Source organism: Ahaetulla prasina, chromosome 8, assembly GCF_028640845.1.
Source record: "Ahaetulla prasina isolate Xishuangbanna chromosome 8, ASM2864084v1, whole genome shotgun sequence".
NCBI classification, from domain to species: Eukaryota; Metazoa; Chordata; class Lepidosauria; order Squamata; family Colubridae; genus Ahaetulla; species Ahaetulla prasina.
Window position 1 is genome coordinate 69,022,801 of NC_080546.1, and position 26,485 is coordinate 69,049,285.

The 26,485-nt window shown below is 39.7% G+C and overlaps 1 protein-coding gene across 4 annotated transcripts in view; it reads left to right on the top strand.

Moving 5' to 3' along the window:
* The window catches only part of LOC131202788 (uncharacterized), a 139,901-nt gene that overhangs the window by 107,235 nt on the left and 6,181 nt on the right, over positions 1–26,485 (top strand). For all 4 annotated transcript variants that reach the window (XM_058192116.1, XM_058192114.1, XM_058192119.1 and 1 more), the window contains 2 exons: positions 9,389–9,472; positions 16,613–16,736. In XM_058192116.1, coding sequence (XP_058048099.1) covers positions 9,389–9,472; positions 16,613–16,736 — 208 coding nt within the window. The remainder of the gene's footprint in view (positions 1–9,388; positions 9,473–16,612; positions 16,737–26,485) is intronic.

The window sequence follows — 26,485 nt, forward strand, 5'->3', positions numbered from 1 at the left end:
ATGCGTAGTCTTCTAAATATGCTGGGTGCCAGCGAGTTTGCACAGGGGCGGCTTCTGCTGGAGTAGGAGGAGTTTGCTCAGCCTGTGGAACTCCCAGAGACTTTTCTGGAACTTTTTTTATTTTATTTTTTTTTATTACTTTTTTCCAACAAACAAAAAAGAAAATACATTATTACACCCTTGTGCTATACATAAAAAAAAAGGAAGATTTGGGTCTTCGGATATGTCCTCATGATTGCCAAAATCCACGTTCTCGAGGTACAGGTACCGAAGCATCCAATTTTCCAAGAGTGGAATTCTGAAATGTGGAAATTAGCCATAAATGATAAAATGACATGTGATATTAAAATTAGAAGTGGTGTGTATAAAGAAGATATTTTCTGGAAGACTTGGAAACCATTCGTGGACTTTTCTGGAACTTTGGCATCGGAGTCTATTTCGGATGGAAGGCCTGTTTCTTCAGGTGAGTTTGTTGCTGGTGGTGCATCGATGGAAGGGGAAAATGACTCATTGTGTTGAGTTGGGTCATTGTTTAAAAGGTTCCATTTTGGTTATTGCTCTCTGCGTGGCAGTAGGCCAACCATGTAGTTGATTGATATGGCTCCAACGAACCCTCCCATCGTCTAGATCGGCCCTGTAAAAACAGGGCCCAGTAATTTGTATTATAAGCCCTGGCAGCCACCTTGGTTCACCCCCATAGTTCTGGGGATAGATCTGATTCCCCACATTAAAGTTGCTGGTACAGATGGTAGAATCCAGGGGGTTATCAGGCAAATAGCTGGGATGCAGGCGATCGAGGTCGGTTCAGAGCCGTCGGCTCATTAGCAATTTGGCTGGAAGGGCATAGTGTTACATGTTGGGCCATGAGATATCATGACAGTTTTTCCTGCCAGTCTCCTGGGCCAAATCTAGGCAGGGCCTCCTTGACTGATCTAACAGCTCGTTCAGCCATACCATTGCTAGCTGGGCAAAAAGAGGCCATCTGGGCATGGCATATTCCATGCTGTGCAATGAACATTTGAAATGGTGCCAACGTTAACTGTGTCCCATTGTCTGAGGCTAATATATCTGGCAAACGGTGGGTAGCAAATAGTCTCTGTAGGGCTCAGATGACAGCACTAGATGTGGTGGAGGCCCTCAGTACCACTTCTATCTGTTTCAAGTAGGCATCCACCACTACCCTGAAGGTCTGGCCATGGAAGGGTCCAGTGAAATCCATATGGACCTGGGACCATGGGCTTTAGACATCTCCCACTCTCTGGGGCAGCCGGTGTAGCTGGATGGGATTGTTGGCATTTCTGGCACCCAGAAACCCACTCTGAGACTGTCTGGTTGAACTTTAGCCATCACACATAACTGCGCCCTAAAGCCTTCATCCTGACAATGCCAGGATGACCCTCATGCAGGCTTTCCATGACCTGTGATTGCAGCTTAGGTGGGACCACTACTCTGTTGCCCTACAACAGGCACCCCCATTGTACAGACAGCTCATGCTGTCTGCTCCGGTATGGCATAAACTCCGGGGGCACTTGCTCCAATGGCCACCCCCTGTTCTGTTTCCCTCCCCCAATACTCCCAACAAAGAGTCAGTCAAAGGCCTTCTCTTCTACTTTATTTACATAGATAAATGTCCTGGCCACATCTACCCACGGGCCTGCCAAGTCTCTGGAGATAACGAGGAAATTATAGATAAGGCCAGAATTACTCACGAATATATTCTTCCCTCCATTGATACAGTTTGCCCGTGCAAATTCATTGCTTTGTCCAAGACAAAAAACCAGGAAGTCCCGCCTCCTATTTATAGTCTCTGCAGATGTCACTGCATGACCATCATTCCTTGGCTTTGTCCCAACGCTTCCTCGCCGCGCGTCACGTCTGCGCAGTCTTGCATCACTCCAAAACTGTTCTTGGGGCGTTGCCAAATCAGAAGAAGGCTCGGGAGAATCAAGCCTTGCCGGCCCCTCCTCCTCCCTTTGAGTGGGTGCCAGGGAGGGAGAGGGCCCAAGAGAAGCAGGGCTTGCCAGGTCTTCTCCCTCACTTTCTGAATCATCCGAGTCCAGGAGTCCGGGTCCAGGAACCTGGGTTACAACACCCCCTTTGCACCCAGTCTAAAACTTTAAGGAGAACGTGGTCCTTAGCACAATAAGATGCAACTTCGGCCATTGTAATAGGGAACCTAAGGGTCTCAATCAGGAGGACTGAAGGGGCGGGAGATGGATCCAGCATCATGGCTGAAAATGGACAGTGGCTGAGGGCATTGGGATTAGACAGGTGTTTTCCCAGACGGTATAGGAGTTGGTAGGAGTATGCTGCCAAAAATTCTGTCCACCTTGACATGTGAGGGGACAAAATTTGAGGGGTTTGTTTGTCACTCACCAAAAACACCAGGACAGGCTTGTTATAAGGTAAAAAAAACCTGCCATAAACGTAATTGTGGAAGTGCTTAATGGCAGCAGCGGCTGCCAGGGTTCCTTATCGATTTGGCTGTAATTATGTTCAGTGGATGAAAGGGTTGTCAAGAGGAAGGCAATGGGAGCTTCAGTCCCATTGGGTAGCTTATGGCTGAGGACTGCTCCTATGCCAAAAGGCGAGGTGTCTGCCACAAGTGTGAGGGGGAGGCTGTCATTGTATTGGACTAGAACTAACTAAGATATCAGGAGATATTTTACTGCAGAGAATGCCTCAGCCACGCACTTGCCCCAGGACCGGGGTGTCTTTTTGTCCAAAAGCCTGTGAAGTGGCTCTGCCACTGAGGCTTTGTGCAGCAAAAAGACTGTGTAGAAGTTTAATAGCCCTAAAAAGGATTGTTGCTCAGTCCTATTCGTGGGAGTTGGTGCCTTTTCTTTTTTTTTTTTTTTATAAAAAGTTTTATTTTTACAATCATATCAAATAATTCATCCAATGTACAGTTATATACAATTAGTCGGGCTTGCCCAGTCACCACCCCCCTTTTTAACACTCTTCCCTCTTCTACCTTCTTCTACTTTCCAGACCTTCCTCTCCTTCTCTTATCTACATCCTCTCCTCCCTCCACCCTACACCTTCCTTCTCCCTCTTCTACCCCTCTTCCTTCCTCTTCTCCTCTTTCCTACCTCCTACTCTCTCTTTTCTCCCTCCCCACCGTTCTAAAATGGTAACTGGGCAGACCCGACCCTGCATTAATTATATTTATACATCTTCAATAATCCCTGTACATTAACCATCACTCCATCTCTACCAACCACCCAATTCCCTCCCCTTACCCCCACCCCCACCCCGACTTCCCAGAACAAAATGCAGGGTATCAAAACTAACAATCATAATCCAAAATAATTCCTAAATTATAATCTCTAGTCACACCACACTTAGTCACACTCTCAATTCCCCTCTCCTTCAAAAATATATCTAATACAAAATATTTCCTAAATTTACTCATATGCTATTCGATATTTTTTTATCTGATACTTATTTTGAATATAATCAATCCACATTTTCCATTCTAAAATATATTTTTCTAGTGTATAGTCTTTCAAGTAAGCGGAGATTTTTGCCATCTCTGCCAGATTTGATACTTTGAGTGTCCATTCTTCAATTGTAGGTAATTCTTCTTTCTTCCAATACTGAGCAATCAAAAGTCTTGCGGCTGTTATTAAGTTCAAAATCAATTTAGTCTCTATAGCTGTACAATCATAATCATTCCTAATAGAAAGAACTGTGGAGTAAACTTAATCTTCTTTTTCAGAATGTTCTGCATGATCCACCATACTTTAATCCAAAATGCTTTAACTTTTTTACAAGTCCACCATATATGGTAATAAGTGGCATCTTCACAATCGCATCTCCAACATTTAGCCTGTACATTAGGATACATACATGACAACTTTTTGGGGTCTAAATGCCATCTATAAAACATCTTATAAAAATTTTCTCTCATATTTTGCGCTTGTGTAAATTTAACATTCCTCACCCAAATTCTTTCCCAAGTTTCCAACATTATTGGTTGCTGAAAATTTTGTGCCCACTTAATCATACAATCCTTAACTAGTTCGGACTCTGAGTCTATTTCTACTAATACATTATACAACCTCTTAATATGCTGTTGACCTTGATCTCTCATTTGTTTTAACAAATTATCCTCAGTTTGCTTAACACCTATTTTTTGATCTAATTTCCATCTAGCTTGTAATTGTCCATATTGGAACCATGTATAATTTTTCCCTTCTTCCCCCATCTTTTCTCTGGATTTTAATTGTAATTCCCCCTTTTCCATACAAAGAAGTTCTTTATAGGTAACTACCTCCATCTTTTGATATATATTTATATTTTTCTAGTGTATAGTCTTTCAAGTAAGCGGAGATTTTTGCCATCTCTGCCAGATTTGATACTTTGAGTGTCCATTCTTCAATTGTAGGTAATTCTTCTTTCTTCCAATACTGAGCAATCAAAAGTCTTGCGGCTGTTATTAAGTTCAAAATCAATTTAGTCTCTATAGCTGTACAGTCCATAATAATTCCTAGTAGAAAGAACTGCGGAGTAAACTTAATCTTCTTTTTCAAAATATTCTGCATGATCCACCATACTTTAATCCAAAATGCTTTAACTTTTTTACAAGTCCACCATATATGGTAATAAGTGGCATCTTCACAATCGCATCTCCAACATTTAGCCTGTACATTAGGATACATACATGACAACTTTTGGGGTCTAAATGCCATCTATAAAACATCTTATAAAAATTTTCTCTCATATTTTGCTTGTGTAAATTTAACATTCCTCACCCAAATTCTTTCCCAAGTTTCCAACATTATTGGTTGCTGAAAATTTTGTGCCCACTTAATCATACAATCCTTAACTAGTTCGGACTCTGAGTCTATTTCTACTAATACATTATACAACCTCTTAATATGCTGTTGGCCTTGATCTCTCATTTGTTTTAACAAATTATCCTCAGTTTGCTTAACACCTATTTTTTGATCTAATTTCCATCTAGCTTGTAATTGTCCATATTGGAACCATGTATAATATTTCCTTCTTCCCCATCTTTTCTCTGGATTTTAATTGTAATTCCCTTTTCCATACAAAGAAGTTCTTTATAGGTAACTACCTCCATCTTTTGATATATATTTATATTTTCTATCATGTGTCTCGGGATTGCCCATATTGGAATCTTTCCATCTAATTATATTGATATTTCCTCCAAACCCTCAATAATGCATTTCTAATTATATTATTTTTAAATATTTTATCTACTTTCTTATCATATAATAAATAGGCATGCCACCCATATAACAAACCATAACCTTCTATATTCAAAACTCTTTCCTCAGTTAAATTAATCGAATCAGTAATTAATGATAAAACAACTGCTTCATAATACAATTTCAAGTTAGGCATTTTAAGACCCCCTTTCCTTGTATCCTGCATTATTTTTAATTTTATTCTTGGTTTTTGCCCATCCATACAAAGTTATTAACCCCTTTGCCATTCCTGTAATTTGATATCATTCTTAAGCACCGGTATCATTTGAAATAAAAATAGAAACCTGGGCAAAACATTCATTTTTATAGCCGCTATTCTTCCCAACAAGGATAGTTGTAACTTCTTCCAACTCTCCATTTCTTTCCATACCTTCTGCCACAATACCTCATAATTATTTTTATATAATTTAACATTTGAAGCTGTAATATATATTCCTAAATATTTAACCTTTTAACGATTTCAAAACCTGTAGTTCTTTCTAACTCTTCTTTTGTTGTATATTCATATTTTTAGTTATCATCTTTGTCTTTTGCTGATTCACCTTAAATCCAGATACTTTACCATACTGACCAATTATATCTTTTAAACCAGTAGCTGAGTATATTGGTTGAGATACAGTAACAACCAAGTCATCTGCGAAAGCTCTTAATCTGTAATCTTGATGTTTAACTCTAATTCCCTTTATTTGATCAGACCACGTATTTTATTCAAAAGAATTTCTAAAGTTAAAATAAAAAGTAATGGGGACAAGGGACATCCCTGTCTCGTCCCTTTCCCAATTTTAAAAGTTTCTGTTAACCCACCATTTACTATTATTTGTGCTGTTTGCTTCTGATATATTGCTTTGATTGCATGGATAAAATAATCCCCAAATTCCATTTTTCTATTACTTTGAACAAAAACTGCCAATCCAATCTATCAAAAGCTTTTTCAGCATCCAAAAAAAGTAATGCCGCTGAGACTTGGTTGTTTCATTCCAAATATTCAAGTAAATTTACGATTTGCCTCACATTATATCTCATCTGCCTACCCTTAATAAATCCTGACTGATCATTATGAATTATTTGATTCATCACTGGCATTAATCTATTAGCAAGTATCTTGGTAAATATCTTGTAATCAATATTTAAAAGTGATATAGGCCTATAATTCTCTGCTTTAATACCATCTCGATCTTCCTTCGGTATTAATGAAATAAAGGCTGTCCTCCATGAAGGGGGAACATCTCCTCTCATTTGAATTTTATTAAATAACTCTTTAAGTGGTTCAACCATCTCATTTTGTAAATTTTTATAATAAACAGCTGTTAAACCATCCGTACCTGGTGCTTTACCGATTTTAAGTTGCTTAATTGCTAACAAAATTTCCTCTGAAGTAATTAATTGATTCAGTTCTTCTCTTTGATTTTCTGTAAGCTCACAAATATTTTGTTGTTGTAAATATCTTTCTATCTCTGTATCATCAATCATATCCCTAGTATACAACTTACTATAATACTCTAAAATGCTTTTTAATCAAGTTCTTTTGATAAACTTCCTTACCCTATATTCTATTTTATCAATCATTCGTGAGTTCTGTTTTTTCCTTATTAAATAGGCAAGCCATCTTCCTGGCTTATTGGCATTATTAAATTTATTATGTTTTACATATTGTAAATTAATTGCTACTTGATCTGCCATCAACATATTAAACTGACCTCTTAATATATTTATTGATTCTTTTATTTTACTATTTCCTGGGCTATTTTATCAATAACTGTTCTTTCTTTTAATTTCCTCTTCCAATTCCTTTTCTTTTCTGCAATTTATTTTTGTATTTAATATTCATTTGTATAAGATTTTCTCTCATATAAGCCTTGCTAGCGTCCCAAATCATCTCTATAGATGTCTCTTTTTCATATTCATAATAAAAATTCTTCATTTGCTTTTACATTCATTTACATTTTGTTCATATTTAAACAAATTCTCATTCAACCTCCATGATCTCCTAGCCTCCTTTTCCCGATCAAATTCAATCCAAACTGGACTATGATCAGATAGAGTTCTTGAACAAATCTTAGTCTTCTTCACTCTAGAATACAAATCATTAGTAATCAAAATAAAATCAATCCTCGAAAATGATTGATGCCTGTCAGAAAAGAAGGTAAAATCCTCTCTTCTGTATTATGTTCTCTCCAAATATCTCTTAATTCCAAGTCCTCCATCATTTCAAAAAGCCTTTGGTAATTTCACTTGACATCTTCCTTAAACTTTTTTATCTTTTGAGTATCCAACACACCATTCCAATCACCCATTAATATATATGATTTATAATCCCAAAATACTATTCTTTTATGTAAAACTTGAAAAATTTTCTTGTTGTTGATTCGAGCATAAACTCCTATTAATAATGTCTTCTTTCCTCCAACAAAAGTTCAATAGCAATGTATCTTCCTTGCTTATCCACCTCAATTAATTTTGCTGATATATCCTTCTTTATATATATAACTAAACCATTTTTTTTTCCAAAGAGGAGGCAACAAAATGTACTCCCAGTTTTGAGTTTATCAAATATTTCTGGTCTAAAGATCTAATATGTGTTTCTTGTAAACAGGTAATGTCATTTTTAAATTGTTTCAAATAATGAAATACTTTCCTTCTCTTCTGCGGTGAATTCAAACCATTAACATTCCAAGATAATAGTTTAATTGCCATTATCGGCCAAAGGAAACTTTTGGAACACCAGCCGCAGATCACATTTTACTTTAGGCCTTGCTCCTCCCACTGTTTCCGTTGTAGTAGTTGCCAGTTGTTGTTGTGCCTTCATCTCTTGTTCCTTGCGTTTAGCAGCAGCTCTTGTCAGCCTTTGTTCTTTTGAATCTAAACCCGTCGTAGGTATTTCCAACACTTGTAATAAATCTTCTTCCATCACAATCTGTTCTTGTACCTGCTTCACTTCTCTTTCCTTCACTTCAGCCTCCCTTCTTCTAGCTTCCAATGGGGGAAGACTTCCAACTTTTAATACCTCAACATAAAATTCTCTTGCTTTTCCAACTGTATTGAGACGATGTACTTTCCCTGCATAGTATACTATTATACCAGTTGGAATATCCCATCTATATTCAATCTGACGGTTTTTAAGTTCATTCACCAGGAAGGCAAATTCCTTCCTAGCCCTTAACATTTTTGGTGGAATTTCCTTTAATATCAAAATATCTTGACCAGCAATCTGAATCTTCTCCCCCTTATATGAAGCTTGCAAAATCTGATTTCTCACTGTTCTGTTTGTAAAATAAATAACAACATCCCTTGGCAACTTTTTTTGCCTTGCTATCCAAGAATTCACACGATATATTTTATCAATTTGATAAGACATTAAGTTACAAGACTGAACTAATTCACCTTTCCACCACACCTTAATCTTTAATATTTGAAACCTGGAAGAGGAAGTGAGTTTACCTATAAAATACAGTACTGTAAACTAATTATCTGCTATGGAAGCAATCTTAATCAGATAATAGACATGATGGGGACAAGTGCTCTACTGATTTATTGATTGTTACATAAAATTGTATACTACCAAATCATCAGACTCACAGTAGCTAACAGTTGGTGGAGAAAAAGTTTGCCAATCAATAGCATATCTTTCTGGCAATCATTGAAAGTTTTGTAGACATAAATCTATCCTGATGGTATTTTTTCTGGCAATACATGTTTCAGAGAAAGGGATGAATATGCATCCCACCTTATCCAAGTCCTATCACTCTCCTGGCACATTATTGGATTAGAGCCCAAAGCTTTGTTAACTTTTCATTGGGTATTTTCCTTCTCATTGACTTCAGTGAAAGGAGATAATAAAGCTCTTGTGGCTAGAAAATAAATTTTAAGATCCTGCGTCTAGGTATTCTTTTGAGTTCATTCTTTTGTGAGCTGCTCTGAACTGTTGATTGAAAATCAGAGTTTTTCTTGCCTTGGTGATCTGAAAAAATGTGAGTAGTAAGTATAATTACCCATACTTCTTGTCTCTGCTTCTGTAGAATATTTAAGGAAAAGATTTCCTGCAAAATTAAAACTGTATAAATGAGGTATGAACACACTTAAATAGAATCTTTCTAAAAATCCAATTTTACTGTTGCAGTTGAGGAAGCAATAATCTGTCTCATTTTATATAGATCTACCAAGTGGTCCTCATGCATATCGTCTGGAAGATCTTGCTTATACAAGAAGTGGAGACAAAGGCAACACAGCAAATATAGGTATTTTTCAATCCTATTTTAAAAAAGAACTTCTAATTAAAAATACACATAAGTATTATGCTATAATTATTCTTTCTGTAGTTATAACTGTAATTCCAAAGCGATGTAAGAAAATGATAAAATATCTTTTAAGATGTACCAGTTCGTGTTTTTGTTACTTTTCATAATAAAAGGTTTGGTGGTTGGGTTTCAGCTTGTCCTCTGGGTCCCACTTTTCATTTCTCTTTTTTAAAAAGTTTAAATATAAAGAGAAGCATTTATACTCCTTCTTGGTGGCAGTGTCTCATTATGAAAACATCTTTCAAAAGAACTATAATGCTGTCTTGTTTTAGAGTTAAAGTAATGCCCCTTATCCAGATTTATTTATTTATTTATTTATTTTATTTTATTTTGTCAAAACAATATATGTAGGAATCATACAAAAGATTATATAGTATATAAACATATATGGGTAAATATAAGGAGGTATAAGCATATATATAGAAAGAAGAAAAGAAAAACAATAGGACAGGAACGGTAGGCACATTTGTGCGCTTATGCACGCCCCTTATGGTCCTCTTAGGAATGGGGTGAGGTCAATAGTAGAAAGTTTTTGGATAAAGCTTTTAGGATTATGGGAAGAGACCACAGAGTCAGGTAAAGTATTCCAAGCACTGATGATTCTGTTACAGAAGTCATATTTTCTGCAATCTAGATTAAAGCGGTTGACATTAAGTTTAAATCTATTAGTTGCTCTAGTATTATTGCAATTAAAGCTGAAGTAGTCTTTAACCGGAAGGACATTACAATAGATGATTCTATGAGTTAAGCTTAGGTCTTGTCGAAGGCGACGGAGTTCCAAGTTTTCTAAGCCTAGGATTTCAAGTCTGGTGGGATAGGGTATTCTATTGTTTTCAGAGGAATGGAGAACTCTTCTTGTAAAATATTTCTGGACACGTTCAATTGTATTGATGTCAGAGATGTGGTGAGGGTTCCAAACAGGCGAGCTGTATTCTAGAATTGGTCTAGCAAATGTTTTATATGCTCTGGTTAGTAGTGTGGTGTTTTTGGAAAAGAAGCTACGCAAGATTAGGTTTACAACTCTTAGAGCTTTTTTTGCTATGTAGTTGCAGTGGGCTTTGGCACTTAGATCATTTGACATGAAAACTCAAAGGTCTTTAACGGATGGGGTCATCTGTAAGGTAATGTCCATCTAGTATGTACTTAGTTTTGGGTTCTTTTTCCTATATGTAAGACTGAGCATTTGCTGGTTGAAATTTGAGCTGCCAATTTTAGACCAAGCGTTAGATGATCAAGGTCGTTTTGAATGATAGAAGTATTGTCTGTGATGTTAAATAGTTTGACATCATCAGCAAAGAGAACACAATTACTTGAGATATGGTCACAAAGATCATTAATGTATAGTATAAAGAGTGTTGGTCCAAGAACGCTGCCTTGAGGAACACCACTCTTGACAGGAACAGGATTTGATAGAGCATTGCCAATTTTGACCACTTGTTGTCTGTTAGACAGAAAAGCAGATATCCATTTGTGGAGGGGTCCTGAGATGCCATAGGATATTAGTTTTAGGAGAAGTTTATCGTGTACTACTGAGTCAAAAGCTTTGCAGAAGTCTATGTAGATTGCATCTATTGATTTGCCTTGATCAAGATTTGAAGTCCATATGTTTTTGCAGTGGAGAAGTTGTAAGTTACATTATAATTTTTTTCTGAAACCAAATTGTTTGTTGGAAAGTAGGTTGTTTGTTTCTAAGTATGAGGTAATGGATTGGTTGATGATAGATTCCATGACTTTGCAGGTGACACAGCAAAGCGAGATCGGTCTGTAGTTTTCGACTAAGCTGGGGTCTCCTTTTTTGAAGATAGGGATGACTGTGGCTAGTGACCAAAGTTTGGGAAGAGAACTGGTAGTGAAAGCTTTATCAGTGATAATACTTAGGGGTTCTGCTATATTAATGGAAAGTTTTTTTAAGAAGTATGCACACAGTCCATCGGGTCCAATAGATAGCGATGGTTTTAAGTTGTGGAGAGCTTTTGCAATGTTGTCTTCTGTGAAATCTATATGAGTTAAATCTTCATAATCATTGCTGGTACGTTTGTGGAAAGTCGGATATGTGTTATCGGAGTTAACAAAAACTGAGCCAAAGAAAATGTTGAAGAGGTTTGCTTTAACTGTTTTGTCATTGCATTCTTTGTTGTTAGAATCTTTTAGTGGTGGGATATTTGTAGGACAGTAACTGTTCTATAATCAGGCTGTTTTTCATACTGTATTTTCAAATTTATGTTTTTTAGAATATGTCCTTGTTATTGTTCCATTTGATTGTTTTTAATGAATTAGCTATTCCTTTTGCATACAGATTTGATCTCTTTCATTGTACAAACATGCAGTACAATAATCCATAACAATGAATTGGAGAAAATGAAATATTTACAGGATCCCTTCATCATGAAATGTTATTTAACAATTCAAAATGTATTTTCTATTGCTGTGGAAATTAACAAAATTATTTGTAAAATGCTTTATGGTTATTTGCATTTTAGTCTTTATATGTAATGTTACCGTTGCATGGAGATTGTAACATTTTCCATTTTCACTATTCCCATTGCTGGGTCTTTCTTTTTTAAGGTAACAAGAGAGCTGGCTTTCCACTCTAGAAGATAATTTGCACTCATTACTATGTTTCCCCAAAAATAAGACTCTGTCTTATATTTTTTTTGAACCCTGAAATAAGTGCTTGGCCTTATTGCCATGCGCTCAACAGCCCGATTTGGCTTATTATCAGGGGATGTCTTATTTTGGGGGAAACAGGTTATATAGCAATAGACTTTTAAACCACTTCACAGTGTTTTACAGCCCTCTCTAAACGATACAGAGTCAGCATCTTGCCCCCAACAATCTGAGTCCTCATTTTACCAACCTCAGAAAGATGGAAGGCTGAGTCAACATTGACCTGGTCAAGATCAAACCCCTGGCAGTCAACAGAATTAGCCTACAATTCTGCATTCTAACCATTGTGTCACCACTGCGCTATATCTCAATACAGATAGTCCTTGAATTTAGTGACCGTTTGAAGTTACAGTGGCACTGAAAAAAGTGATTTATGACCGTTTTTCACACTTACAATCGTTGCAGCATCCCTATGATCATGTGCAGAGGTGGGCTTCACATAATTTAACAACCAGTTCGCCCCAGCACCGAAAATGTGAGCATGTGTGCTTTGCCTTCTGCGCATGTGCTTTGCTCGCACACGTGCCTGCAGCTTAAGTAGTACGGCATAGCATTGGGGCAGGTGGGCCGAGTGGGCGGGTCACAACTACCAGTTCACCCAAACCATTACAAACAGGCTGAATCCCACCTGTTGTCATGTGATTCAAATTATTGGCAACTGGCTTATATTTTTGAAGGTTGCAGTATCCAAAGATCACCTTTTGTGACCTTCTGACAAGCAAAGTCAGTGGGGAAGCCAGATTCAATTAACAACCTTATTACTAACTTAACTTCATTGAATCATTTAATAACTGTGGCAAGAAAGGTTGTAAAATGGGGAAAACTCACTTAACAATGGTATCACTTAGCAACAGAAATTTTGGGCTTAATTGTGATTGAAATTTAAGGACTTCTTGTATTTATGTCTACATATCTTTTCCTAATACCAGGATTGAAAAGCTTGCCAATTATTTAAAAATATAAATTAATAACAATATGTTTAACCATTGAATTAATAAAAAGTATTTGGGAGTTACAACACTTTAAAATATTAATAAATGTTTATAGATTGTGAAACAGTATAATTATTGTTTGTTTTGAGGATACAAACAACTAAAATTAACTTGATTCAGGTAATTTTATGCTATTTCAATAAGCTTTTGCCCTTTGCTGCTTATATCCAAAAATTATTTTATTATTTTAAAATTATTTTTTCTTCATTGGAGGCAAATAATAACTTGCAAATTGCATTTGGATTGCATTTGCATTCAGATTTTCAAAAAACAGCTAGCTATTACCTGTAAAATCAAATTAGAATCCATGGTTTTATCTACATGGTAAAGTATAGTTTGTCTCATTCAAGAGACATAGAAAGAGATTAGGTCAGACAGAGTAGGCATACATATGACTTTGTAAATATTTTCTGATGCTTTAAAATAATATTTACATTATCTTTCACTAATCAGAAGACGAGTGCAGTTAACTTTTCATAGTAGAAGTACCGTGTTTCCTCGAAAATAAGACCCTGTCTTATATTTTTTTGAACTCTGAAATAAGTGCTTGGCCTTATTGCCATGAGCTCAAAAGCCCAATTGCGTTTATTATCAGGGGATGTCTTATTTTGGGAGAAACAGAGTATTATTTCCCAGTGTTTGTGTATTTGTGAAACAGTGATCTATTGACAACTTTCAGCCCTTTATCAGTAGTCCTAATATCAGGAAGGCTTGAAAGGCATGAAATAAAATATATCTCTTTTCCTAATACAGGTAATCCTCAGGTTAAGATGGCAATTGGGAGTGTGCCTGCTATCACTAAGTGATGTCATAAAGCACAATGTCATTAACTGCATCATTTAGCAACATTTAGCAGCAGTCCCAGTTGCCATTGTAAAGCGGGTGGGAGTCCCAAGCAATAAGCACAAAAGAATGTGTGAATTGTGGGGCCCAGAGGTAAGCTACAGAGATACAGAGTGTGGGCAGATCAGTGGGGACTGCAGGTGGGTGTTATAGAGCATGGGTGGGGCCCTAAGCAGAATGGTTCCTATGGGTGAATATGACTTTGGAATGTAGATGGGTATAGAAGCTACACAGTGTGAGATTCTTGAGATCTTGCATTCTGTAGTAGGACTCCTTGGGAGGAAAAGTGACGGGAGTGATTCAACTTCCCGGCCAGCTTCCTCATTGAGTTTGCTTGTGGAAAGTTACCAGGGAAGGTCACAAATTGTGATCATATGACTATGGGACTCTGTAAACCTTTTAAGTGCAAGATGGTTGCCAAGTGCCTGAATCATAATCACATTATCACTGGGTGATATGAGTACCATTTATAAGTATTACTCATTCACATCATTGTAACTTGCAATGGTCACTGAACAAGTGATGCCTATAGTGATGCATTAATTGCTAAGATTATTTTAAATACAAGCACAGCGACTCTGATAATTTTGAGAGTTTCCAGCTATCTACATTGAGACAAGCCAATCCATAGAATTGGAATATCAAGAAGCAAAAAATTCTAAACATGTCAAGACAATCTATTTCACCTATAATTTGATATTCGTTTACTTAGAAAATTGGTTTGCTTTTTCCCCATAAGATGACTATATTTGAGGTACTGAGGTTTTTGAAACTATATTTCAGGTTTTTTTTCATCCAATTAACTCTTAAAATGATAGAATTTTGTGTTCAGCAAATCTACTTTAAATAAGGGTATTAGAATAAAAATAGGTCATCTAACAGACTTACATGTGATGTCATCATACGTATGTAAAAAGATTTGTTATGAATTCATTCATTTGTATATTGTAGAACTTTCTAAAATGAATAAGATAAGCTTCAGTTTTTATTATCACCTAAGTTCAATTAATTTGGTTGTGATTCGGATAAGCCAGATCTTCTTCCTTTGAGTTGCATTTAAAAAAGAAAAATGGAGTAGTCTACATTTTGAATCCAATGAATACATTTTAATAATACCAAAGCTGCCTAGATCTCTGTTAGTATGTGAGTTATAGTTGGAAGAAAAGTGGAGGGAAACAGCTCTCTCTGTACCAGGAAAAAACTTGTAATTTGAATTGTAAATTTCAGCACAAGTCAAACAATGGGTACCTTCTTTTAGGTTTGTTTACCAATTCAGCATAATCCTTCTGAACTCATTTAATGCATCTCTAATTGTTTGGAAAGAAGAAAGAATGTGGTTTTCTTAACATGTGGTATTTGCATGTTATTATTTCTTGCTCTAGTAGGTTTTGAAAGTGCTTTGCAAAATATGATACCTAAATATTTTAAATAAACAAAATATCTTTTCAAAACAAGTTGTAGATGTAGAATTATATTTTAACATTCATAATATATTTTGACTTTTTGTGGATTTGTTTTGTTTTTTGCTGGTTATTGTTTTTTATTGTTTTAACATGTATGTCACCAAGATTTAGTGAAACAATTGAGGTAGATTATTAATTAAACAAATACTACCATGTTTCCCATAAAATAAGACAGGGTCTTATTTTCGTTTGACCTCGTTTTTCCACCATGTTTTACCTGACTTCCGGCTCCTGCCATGCCTGGCGATAGGTGGGAGAAGAGACAGCAAGGGAGCCCGATCTCACTCCATGCATCTCAGTTCTCTGCCACCTGACTCCTCCACACCTGCTACTCCCCCTCGCCGGCTGAGATCAGGGAGCTGAATGTGCTGCTGCCACGTGAGAAGAAAACAATGCGAGAAATAGTCTCTCTCACAGCACCTCTTCTCTCTCTTCTTCTTCCGAGTGGCAGCAGTGCATCCAGCTCACTGAATCTGGCCTGCTGATCTTGGGTGGCAGCGGCTCTGACCCGATCCTCACTGGCAATGGTGCGGGCAAGAACCGGCCACTCTGATCCTGCTTCATGTTTGCGCAGACAGTCCACACTGGCCACTGCTCGGAGCTCTGGCACCACTCCCCCTCCCCCCAGTCCCAGGTCGACAGGGCTAGGGCTGGCAAGAGTTTTTTTGGGGCCATTCTTTGCGGCCATCACTAAGAGAAGGCGCACGCGAGCTAGGGTGTGAGGGAGCAGCATCCATAAGGTTTTTCCACAAGGATGGCAGGTGCGTGTGGGGCACATGGGATATGTTCCCCCTCCCTTCCCCCCCCTTGCCTCACTTCCTCATGTCGTGTTATTTGCGCGGCACCTGCGCATGCGTCTAGGTATTGGGGGGGCTTATTTTCAGGGAGGGCTTATTTTAGTGCATGTGCTCGAAAGCCCAATTGGGCTTATTATCTGGAGAGGTCCTAGTTTTGGGGAAACATGGAAGTTGGTGCTACAAAGATATATAGGTTTACTCTTGAGTAGCTGAAGTTTAAAATAATGTTTGATTGAACAATTTTTTTGTAAGAATAATAACGTTGTTTGGTGATCCATGCAGAATAACAAGTAATTGTGTTCTGTTTGTTTATAACAGGTGTCATAGCACGCCACCCCCTTTACTACCCATACCTCAAGAAAACATTAACTGCTTTGGCTGTAGAAAATTATTTCCAGCATCTTTTAGAAAGAGAACAACCTGAAGAAATCTTGGTATTTCGGTAGGCACTCATTTAATTCAAGTTTTCATGCAGTATTGTTTGGTTATATTTAAAAATTTTAGATTACATGAAAATCCTCATGTAAACCAAGGGCTTAACAGTTGGGCAAATAGTATACTGCTCATGCATGTACATGCATGTACTCTTCAATCTTCCCAAGAAAGCAGGACTCTTGAAACTGCAATTGTTCCAAAAGGAGCTTTTATTGAAAAGTTTGTGATAACGAGATCTAGGCAAGAACTGAAGCTTTTCACTTAAAACCAGCTATTTAAAGCAATGCTAACCAAACCCCTCCCACATTACATCATTACAGGGAAACAGAAACAGAAACTTCATATAGAGATTAACACAGTAATGCAAGAAACAGAAACAAAAACTTCATATACAGATTACTCCATTCCTCCCTCCTTCCTCCCATCAAAATGCCAGTGCCCCTGTAGAAATATTTGGGACCTGACATGCTCCCCCCACTAGAAAAATGGGAAGTTCCCCTGAAAGAAAACAAAAGAGAGAAGGATTTATATTCCTTTCAGAAACAAATATAAATCTTTCCATTCCCCACTATCCTGTCAGAACTGAAGAATCTTCTTGGATGAGAAGCAAAAACATCTTAAGGAAAAAACAAGAAAGTCCAATTGCCTCTTTTGGGACAACCATGGCCTGGATGACTGAGAATCTCTACAGACTTTAAACGGGGATTATATTGAAAATATTTTAGGGTTAGGGTTGTATATGCAGTGTTACTATATTTATATTTATTTATGTTTTGTTGTGACCCAGACCCAGTAGGTAGTAGGAAACTCAGTCAGTGTAAAAAAGAACAAACTTTATTCGAACAGCTGAGAATGACTTCATTCTCAGCGTAGTTCAACTAAATTAAAGCAAATTCCTCTCAACACAAATTCCTCAGTCTTATCAGCAACCTTGGTCCAATTAGGCAAACTTTCAAAGGCTTTTCTTGGCAAAAGTTCAGAAGACACCGATGCAAAATAAATACAAGAAGATGAAGTTATCAACGTTGTTTTCCGGCAAAGCCCAAACACTGTTGCTGGTCCTTTAAGCTTTATGGGAGCGGCCAATCATCTCTTGGCCATACTCCCGAGTCGTCCTCTTTGCTTGAGCTGCTCTTGCCTTCTGGCAGCTCTTCTCATGCATGCATTAGGAACAGGTTCCTCCTGTTCCTCTGCCTCACTACTGTCAGTCTCTGGAGGCTCTGGAGTCCGCACCTCACTCCCTGATGGCCCTGGCCCCACCTCAGTCTCCGATACAGAGCCCTCATCCGGGCCTTCCCCAGCCTCCAGGACTGGCCCACGCTCTTCCTCAGCCTCATTGCTGTCCAACTCCATTGCCAGCTCCGCAGGTTGCTGGCGAACTACAACATAGAATAGAATAGAATAGAATAGAATAGAATAGAATAGAATAGAATAGAATAGAATAGAATAGAATAGAATAGAATAGAATAGAATAGAATAGAATAGAATTTATTGGCCAAGTGTGATTGGACACACAAGGAATTTGTTTTGGTGCATATGCTCTCAGTATACATAAAAGAAAAAGAAAAAAATATCTTAATCAAGGTACAACATTTACAACACAAATGATGGTCATAGGATAAAATTTAACCCTTAATGATAGCAACAAAAAATTACAGTCATACAGTCATAAGTGGAAAGAGATTGGTGATGGGAACGATGAGAAAATTAATAGTAGTGTAGATTTAGTAAATAGTTTGACATGTTGAGGGAATTATTTGTTTAGCAGAGTGATGGCCTTCGGGGAAAACTGTTCTTGTGTCTAGTTGTTCTGGTGTGCAGTGCTCTATAGCGTTGTTTTGATGGTAAGAATTGAAACAGTTTATGTCCAGGATGTGAGGGATCTGTAAATATTTTCACAGCCCTCTTCTTAATTCGTGCAGTATACAGGTCCTCAATGGAAGGCAGGTTGGTAGCAATTATTTTTTCTGCACTTCTAATTATCCTCTAAAGTCTGTGTCTTTCTTGTTGGGTTGCAGAACCAAACCAGACAGTTATAGAGGTGCAAATGACAGACTCAATAATTCCTCTGTAGAACTGGATCAGTAGCTCCTTGGGCAGTTTGAGCTTACTGAATTGGCGCAGAAAGAACATTCTTTGTTGTCCTTTTCTGATGATGTTTTTGATGTTAACTGTCCATTTTAGATCTTGCGATATGATAGAACCTAGAAATTTGAAGGTTTCTACTGTTGATACTGTGTTGTCAAGTATTGTGAGAGGTGGAAGTATGGAAGGGTTTCTCCTAAAGTCTGCCACCATTTCTACAGTTTTGAGTGCGTTCAGTTCCAGATTGTTTCGGTCGCACCACAAGGCTAGTCGTTCGACCTCACGTGTATATGAACAATATACACGTGAGTGTGAACAATAAAAGTGTGAACAATAAATAAATATGCAGATTCGTCATTGTCTCGAATGAGACCAATCACTGTTGTGTCATTTGCGAACTTCAGTAGTTTAACAGATGGATCATTAGAGATGCAGTCATTGTGTTCTGTTTCCCTCCCCCAATACTCCCAACAAAGAGTCAGTCAAAGGCCTCCTTTTCTAATTTATTTACATAGATAAATGTTCTGGCCATGTCTACCCACGGGCCTGCCAAGTCTCTGGAGATAATTAGGAAATTATAGATAAGGTCAGAGTTACTCACGAATATATTCTTCCCTCCATTGATACAGTTTGCCCGTGCAAATTCACTGCTTTGTCCAAGACAAAAAGCCAGGAAGTTCCGCCTACTGCATTTATAGTGTCCGTAGATGTCACTGCATGACTCATCATTCTTTGGCTTTGTCCCAACGCCTCCTTTGCTGCACGCGCCGGTCACGTCTGCGCAGTCTTGCATCAAGCAAAAACTGTTCTTGGGGCGTTGCCAAATCAGAAGAAGGCCCGGGAGAATCAGGCCTTGCCGGCCCCTCCTCCTCCCTTTGGGTGGGTGCCAGGGAGGGAGAGGGCCCAGGAGAAGCAGGCCTTGCCAGGTCTTCTCCCTCACTTTCTGAATCATCCAAGTCCAGGAGTCCGAGTCCAGGAACCTGGGTCACAACACATTGGTATACAGAGAGAAGAGAAGTGGGGAGAGCACACACCCTTGGTGTCGTGTCCCACTCCTCCGCTGACGGCCGGGTCAGGGAAGTCCGTATCAAGCGTGCCTCTGCAGCTCTGCCAAAGTCCTATCAGAGTTCTCAAGGCAGGCAGGAGACCAGGAAGTGACTTCAGCAATCCAAGTTAGATTTTGCCTGACTCAGAGAATGCCAGAAAGCAGATCCTTTATATAGGCCATGGGGTGTGGCTCCATGACTCAGCACTTATCCAGGCCTGCCCCTCCCTTCCTTTTGCTGACGTCGCCTCTCTACTCTCCGGAAGCGCAGATCTCTCCAGCCTCCAGCTGTTGGTAATCTTAGTTCATGACTGGCTTCACATTCTTCAGGCTCACATGCTGTGGGGGAGGGGTTTAGTTGCTCCATTTGCCTGGGCATGGTGCCAGGACTGGGGGCTGGAGGGATTCCAGGACATTCTTCTGAACTATCAGCGTCCGGCAGGAGATAAGAGAGGCCCGGCTGCGGCAGGGGGAGCGAGAGAGACACAACACTTGGGGGGGCCCTGTGCTAATTGTACAGGTATCTGATGTGATTCTGCTTAGCTTCACCTGCTGCTTCCTGTTTGTTAGGAAGCTTGTGATCCACTTACAAGTCTGTTTAGGTACTTGTAGCTGGTTTAGCTTAGTTAGAAGAGTGTCTGGAATGATGGTATTGAATGCTGAACTAAAGTCTACAAAGAGGACGCTTACATAAGTCTTTGGAGATTCAAGATGTTGTAAGATGTAGTGCAGAGCCATATTAACCACATCATCTGTTGATCTATTTGCTCGGTACGCAAATTGCAAGGGTAACTAACAGCGGATCCATGATAGTTTTCAAGTAGGAAAGCACTAGCCTTTCAAAGGTTTTCATGACTACAGATGTTAAAGCAACTGGTCTGTAGTCATTCAGTTCCTTGATAGTGGGCTTCTTCGGCACTGGGATGATGGTAGAGTGTTTGAAGCAAGAAGGAACATAGCACATTTCTAGTGATTTATTGAAAATATGGGTGAAGTTGGGGGACAATTGGTCAGCACAGACTTTTAAGCAAGAAGGAGTTATCTTGTCTGGGCCTGGAGCTTTTCCTGGCTTTTGTCTGTGAAATAGGTCCTGCACTTCTTTTTCTGTGATCACTAGGGGTTGTGGACCCAACGGGATGGGGTCAGTTGTAGGAGGCTTGGCTGTTGTTGGTGTGTCTGAGATGGGGGTTATGGAGATAGGTGGCTGTAGTTTCCTTTCAAACCTGCAGTAAAACTCATTCAGGTCATCTGCCAGTTGATTACCTTCAGCCTCGGAAGGAGGTTTGCCATAGCCGGTGATATTTTTAAGAGTTTTCCACATGTTTGCTGGTTCATTTGCTGAAAACATTTCTGGCCTGATTGTACAGCATTTTATCACCTTTCCTGTAGTCTTCCTCTTTGGAATGACGTAGCTGCTTAAGTTTAGATGTGAACCAAGGTTTGTTATTACTGTATATATGCAAGCTCTTTGTTGGTACACATAGGTCTTCACAGAAGCTGACATATGATGTTACAGTATCTGTGAGTTCATCCAGGTCTGCAGAGGTATCTTCAAAAATGTTCCAATCAGTGCAGTCAAAGTAGGCTTGCAGCTTTAATTTTGACTCCTCCGCCCAGTTCTTTACTGATTTAATTGTTGGTTTTGTGGTTTTAAGTCTGTGCCTGTTAGCAGGTACAAGGTGAATCATGCAATGATCAGAGTGTCCTACAGTTGCACGTGGGAAAGACCGATAAGCATCTTTTAGTATTGTGTAGCAATGGTCTAAAGTATTATTACCTCTAGTGGGACAATTGACATGCTGAAAGTATTTTGGTAGCTCTTTCCTTAAGTTTGCTTTGTTAAGATCTCCCAAAATAATGGCCAGTGAATCAGGGTATTTGACTTCAGCCTCCATGAGGGTGACGTATATATTTATATTTTTATATTTATATATTTATATATTTATATATTTATATATTTATATATTTATATAGATAGATAGATAGATAGATAGATAGATAGATAGATAGATAGATAGATAGATAGATAGATAGATATGTAGGTCTTTGGTTATTCGGGTTTTCTCCCGCGTAAAATTGGAAGTGTCTTGGCGACGTTTCGACGAAGTCTCATTCGTCATCTTCAGGCTTCAGCTTCGTGCTTCTGGGAGCAATGTGTGATTGCAGCTGTTTCTTCCTTTTTAACTGCTAGTGGGGGTTTGAACTGATTGGGTGGGAGCTTGGCTGTGATCTGATTGGATGGGGTTTTTTTGTGCTCTGATTGGCTGGGGGTGTGTCCTGTTTGGGTGGGGGCTTGGTTGTGCTCAGATTAGTCTGAGTCTGAGACCCCTCCACCTACCTAGAAAAAACCACTAGATCCAAAATAAAAGCCTCCCCCATCAGTGAAGAAATCCAACAAAGAATCATTCCCAGAGAGAAATCATCCAGATGCCCTAAGCTCTATGGCCTCCCCAAGATACACAAAGAAGGAACACCACTCAGACCCATAGTCAGCTCCATAGGCTCACCTCTACAAAGCCTAGCCAAATTTCTCGCCAAACAACTACAGCCCTATGCAGAATCCATCGCCTCACATGTAAAAAACTCATTCCAGTTCATAGAGATCATAAAGAAACAAAACTTACAGCCCAGCGACCTACTCGCGAGCTTTGATGTCATATCCCTCTTCATCCAAGTGCCAATCAAAGAAGCCTTAACAGCTATCCAAAACAAATATAACCCCCCCAAGCACATCCTAGATCTGACCAACCACTGCCTATCCAACACATACTTCATCTATAACGGACAAAAATACAAACAAATAGAAGGAGCACCCATGGGATCACCCCTCTCACCTGTCATTGCCAACCTCTATATGGAACACTTTGAAACCCAAGCACTAGAAAAATCTGATCACAAACCCAAACTCTGGCTCAGATACGTAGATGACACCTTCATAATCTGGCCACACGGGAAAGAAAAACTTGACAACTTCCTCACACACCTCAATAGCCTACACCCCAAAATACAGTTCACCATGGAAACAGAAGTTAACAACCAACTTCCCTTCCTAGATGTCTTAGTCTACAAAAAACCCAATGGCTCCCTAGGACACACCATCTACCAGAAGAAAACACACACAAACCAACATCTGCATGCACTCTCACACCACCACCCAGCACAGATCAGATCCGTAGCCAAGACACTCATCTCTAGAACAAAACGCTTAGCTGATGAACAACACCTAAAAACCGAACTACACACTCTCACAAACGTACTAACATCCAATGGATTCCAGAGAAATAAGATTACCAAACTAATCCAAAAAGAACCCCCCACTAAAATCCAAGACAGAGAACAAGAAAGCGGCACAGCCCTTCTCCCATATATAAAAGGCACCACAGACAGAATCAGCAAGATCCTCCACAAACATAACATCAAAACAGCATTCTGCACAAACCAAAAAATATCCACCATCCTAAGAAACCCCAAAGACAAAATTGAGTTAGAAAATCAAGGAGTATATGAAATCCCATGCACCGCCTGCCCCACCACATACATCGGACAAACCAACAGAAGAATAAGTGCACGCATTGAAGAACACAAGAACTCAGTCAAAAAAGAGGAACCAACTTCTTCCCTGGTCCAACACTTTAAAGTCACAGGACACGATATTGACTTTAAAAGACCAGAACTATCGCCAAAACTGAACACTTTAACAACAGAATAATCAGAGAAGCCATTGAGATAGAAAACGCCCACACAGCATGAACAAACGAGATGATACCTCCGCCTACCAGCCATTTGGAAACCCGCCTTATTGACAAACGAGTCCCTAACACGAGGAATGACACCAGACCCACACTCACGAGGTCCACACAGGATGTCACCACCACACATCCACCCAAAAAGCAGACCCAAACCCACACTGATCATGAAGCACGACCAAGGACCAGAAGCCAGACCGCAGCTGCATCATTAGCCATTTCAAAGCCCTCCAATCCATACATGCAGCAGACTGACACCCACTATGAAGAGGTAGCACGACCACGAACATGAAGCCAAACAAGAACAATGCAGCTCACCAGCTCAAATCCCCCTGCAACTCAGACTAATCTGAGCACAACCAAGACCCCACCCAACAGGACACACCCCCAGCCAATCAGAGCACAAAAAAACTCCCATCCAATCAGATCACAGCCAAGCTCCCAACCAATCAGTTCAAACCCCCACTAGCAGTTAAAAAGGAAGAAACAGCTGCAATCACACATTGCTCCCAGAAGCACGAAGCTGAAGCCTGAAGATGACGAATGAGACTTCGTCGAAACGTCGCCAAGACACTTCCAATTTTATGCGGGAGAAAACCCGAATAACCAAAGACCTACATACAAACACCTGCGAAAACCTCAGAAAACATATATATATACATATATATATATGTATATATATATATATATATATATATATATATATATATATATAGTATAAAAACATATACACCCATGTAATTTCCACCCACAGTATATATGGATAAGGCTTTTATGTACCTATCATTCTGGAAGCAATATGGGCCATCCACAATAGCAGAACTATGGGTATATAATTGAGAACTTATCAATGCATGATTTTTTAAAAAATGAATGAACTTTCTTGAGTCCAGATATACTTCCTAAAAGATATCTTAAGAAGAGTATTAGAAATGCAGAAAAGCAGTCCCCATCACCAAACTCTGTGTTAAACCATGGCTTAGGGCTGACACTGTTAACTTAAAAAACAGACGCTTCTCCTCTCCTGAAACACATATATTATCATAAATTCATAGGTAATGCTAAGCCACAGTACGTTTTATTTTTGCCATAGGAATATATTCAAACTAAGCCATTTATAACAGTTCTAAAAACCATAGATGAAGCAATACTCATTTTTCCAAGGGCTGTCTGAATGGTATCATATGTCTAGTGTCACTAACACGCTCTTGGGAAATATGGCATCCACTTCAAAATTTTATCTGCCCCCCTCTGTCTCTGGGGTTTCTGAAAGAAACCAGATTGGAGAAGACATAATAATTGCAATATCTATTGAATGAACTATGGCAGTGGTGGGATTCAAATTTTTCCACTACCGGTTCTGTGGGCATGGACTGGTGAGGGGGTCATGTGACTGAGTGGGCATGGCCAACTTGATGTCACTCATGGCCATGCTCACTCAGTCACATCACCCCCCCAAGCCAAAAATTTAAAGCCTTTTTGAGAGCTGCTTTATGGTTGCAGCGGCTGGCCAGAGACTGGCAAAAACTACTAGAGGTCTTGAACGCACGGCAAAAGCTGCTGCAGTGCCATCACCATTCTGTCAAAGAACAGGGCAGCGACGGCAGCAGCTTTTTCAGGGTGTTTGAGACCTCTGGTAGTTTTCACCACAAGAAGCTGCCGGCTGGATTCCAGCTGGCAAAGAGGTGGCAGCTGGGAGGAGAAGACTGAAAAAAAGATGCGGTGGCTGTAGGCTTCTTACAGCGAAAATTACCAACCTCCGGCTCCGCTTTTCCAATGCGCCGCCACCCACCTTGTTCTATGCACCAGTCACGCAGGTGCACCCCGTTGCCTGCTGCACCTCTCCACTCAGACTTCTGGCTGAGTGGGCGTAAGTGAGGCAACTGGCAATGTGTTTACCTGGGCTGCATGGTGAAGGCAACATATATAGGACAGGGGTGGGCAGGGCAAGCATCGAGTGTCCGGAAGGGGCAAGCGAGTTGCTCAATACCCACCCCCCCGGGGACCCAAGGCCAACTGGCAGAGCCAATCTTTTCACAGGGGAAGGGAAGGTTTTATCGCTGCAGGATCATTGCTCAGGCATGCCCTTCACAGCCCGTCTTTGCCCGTTCTTGGCAGAGTAACTTCTCCCTTGCTGGGCGTTAACCAAGGGGAAGCAGCAAAATCAGTTTTTATTCCTTTGCTAAAGTTGCCATACCTTTCTTCACACGGGATCGCCCAGCAGCCGGGAGGGAGAGGGAGAAGGCTGCAGCATTCCTGTGTGCTGCTGCTCCTGCTAGCTTCACCTACAGTGCCAGTGGCTGCCACTGACCCCTTCTCCCTCTCCCTCCTGGCTGCTGGGCGATTCTGTGTGAAGAAAGGAACGGCAGCTTTAGCAAAGGAATAAAAATTGATTTTGCTGCTTCCTCTTGGCTACTGCCCAGTGAGGGAGAAGTTGCTCTGCCACAATCAGGCAGAGATGGGTGGTGAGGAGTGTGCCCAAGCGATGCTTCTACGCCAATAAAACCTTACCTTCCCCTGTGGAAAAATCAGGGCCTTTTTACTTCGTCCTGGGCCAAGGGGATGCTCCGGGTGCAGGTTACCATCAAAGATCAGCGGGTGGGTGAACAGGCGGTCCATTCTGCGCCCGCTTCTCTGCCATTGCCAATGGGCCTGGACCATGCCCTTGGCATCACAAGCTGGCACAAATGTACCGTGACAAAGCCCGTCTCCCGGAATGGACAGCGCAAAGGCAAATTGTGCTTCACTCTTGCACTCTTTGGTTTTGGCATTTGCTACCCGCCCACCCTGCCCTCCCTTGCTGCCACAGCACTATTACCTTTAGGAAATTGCCTCAAAGATTGTGTGGCAAAAGAAAAGGCAGCTACATGTGCTGCTGCT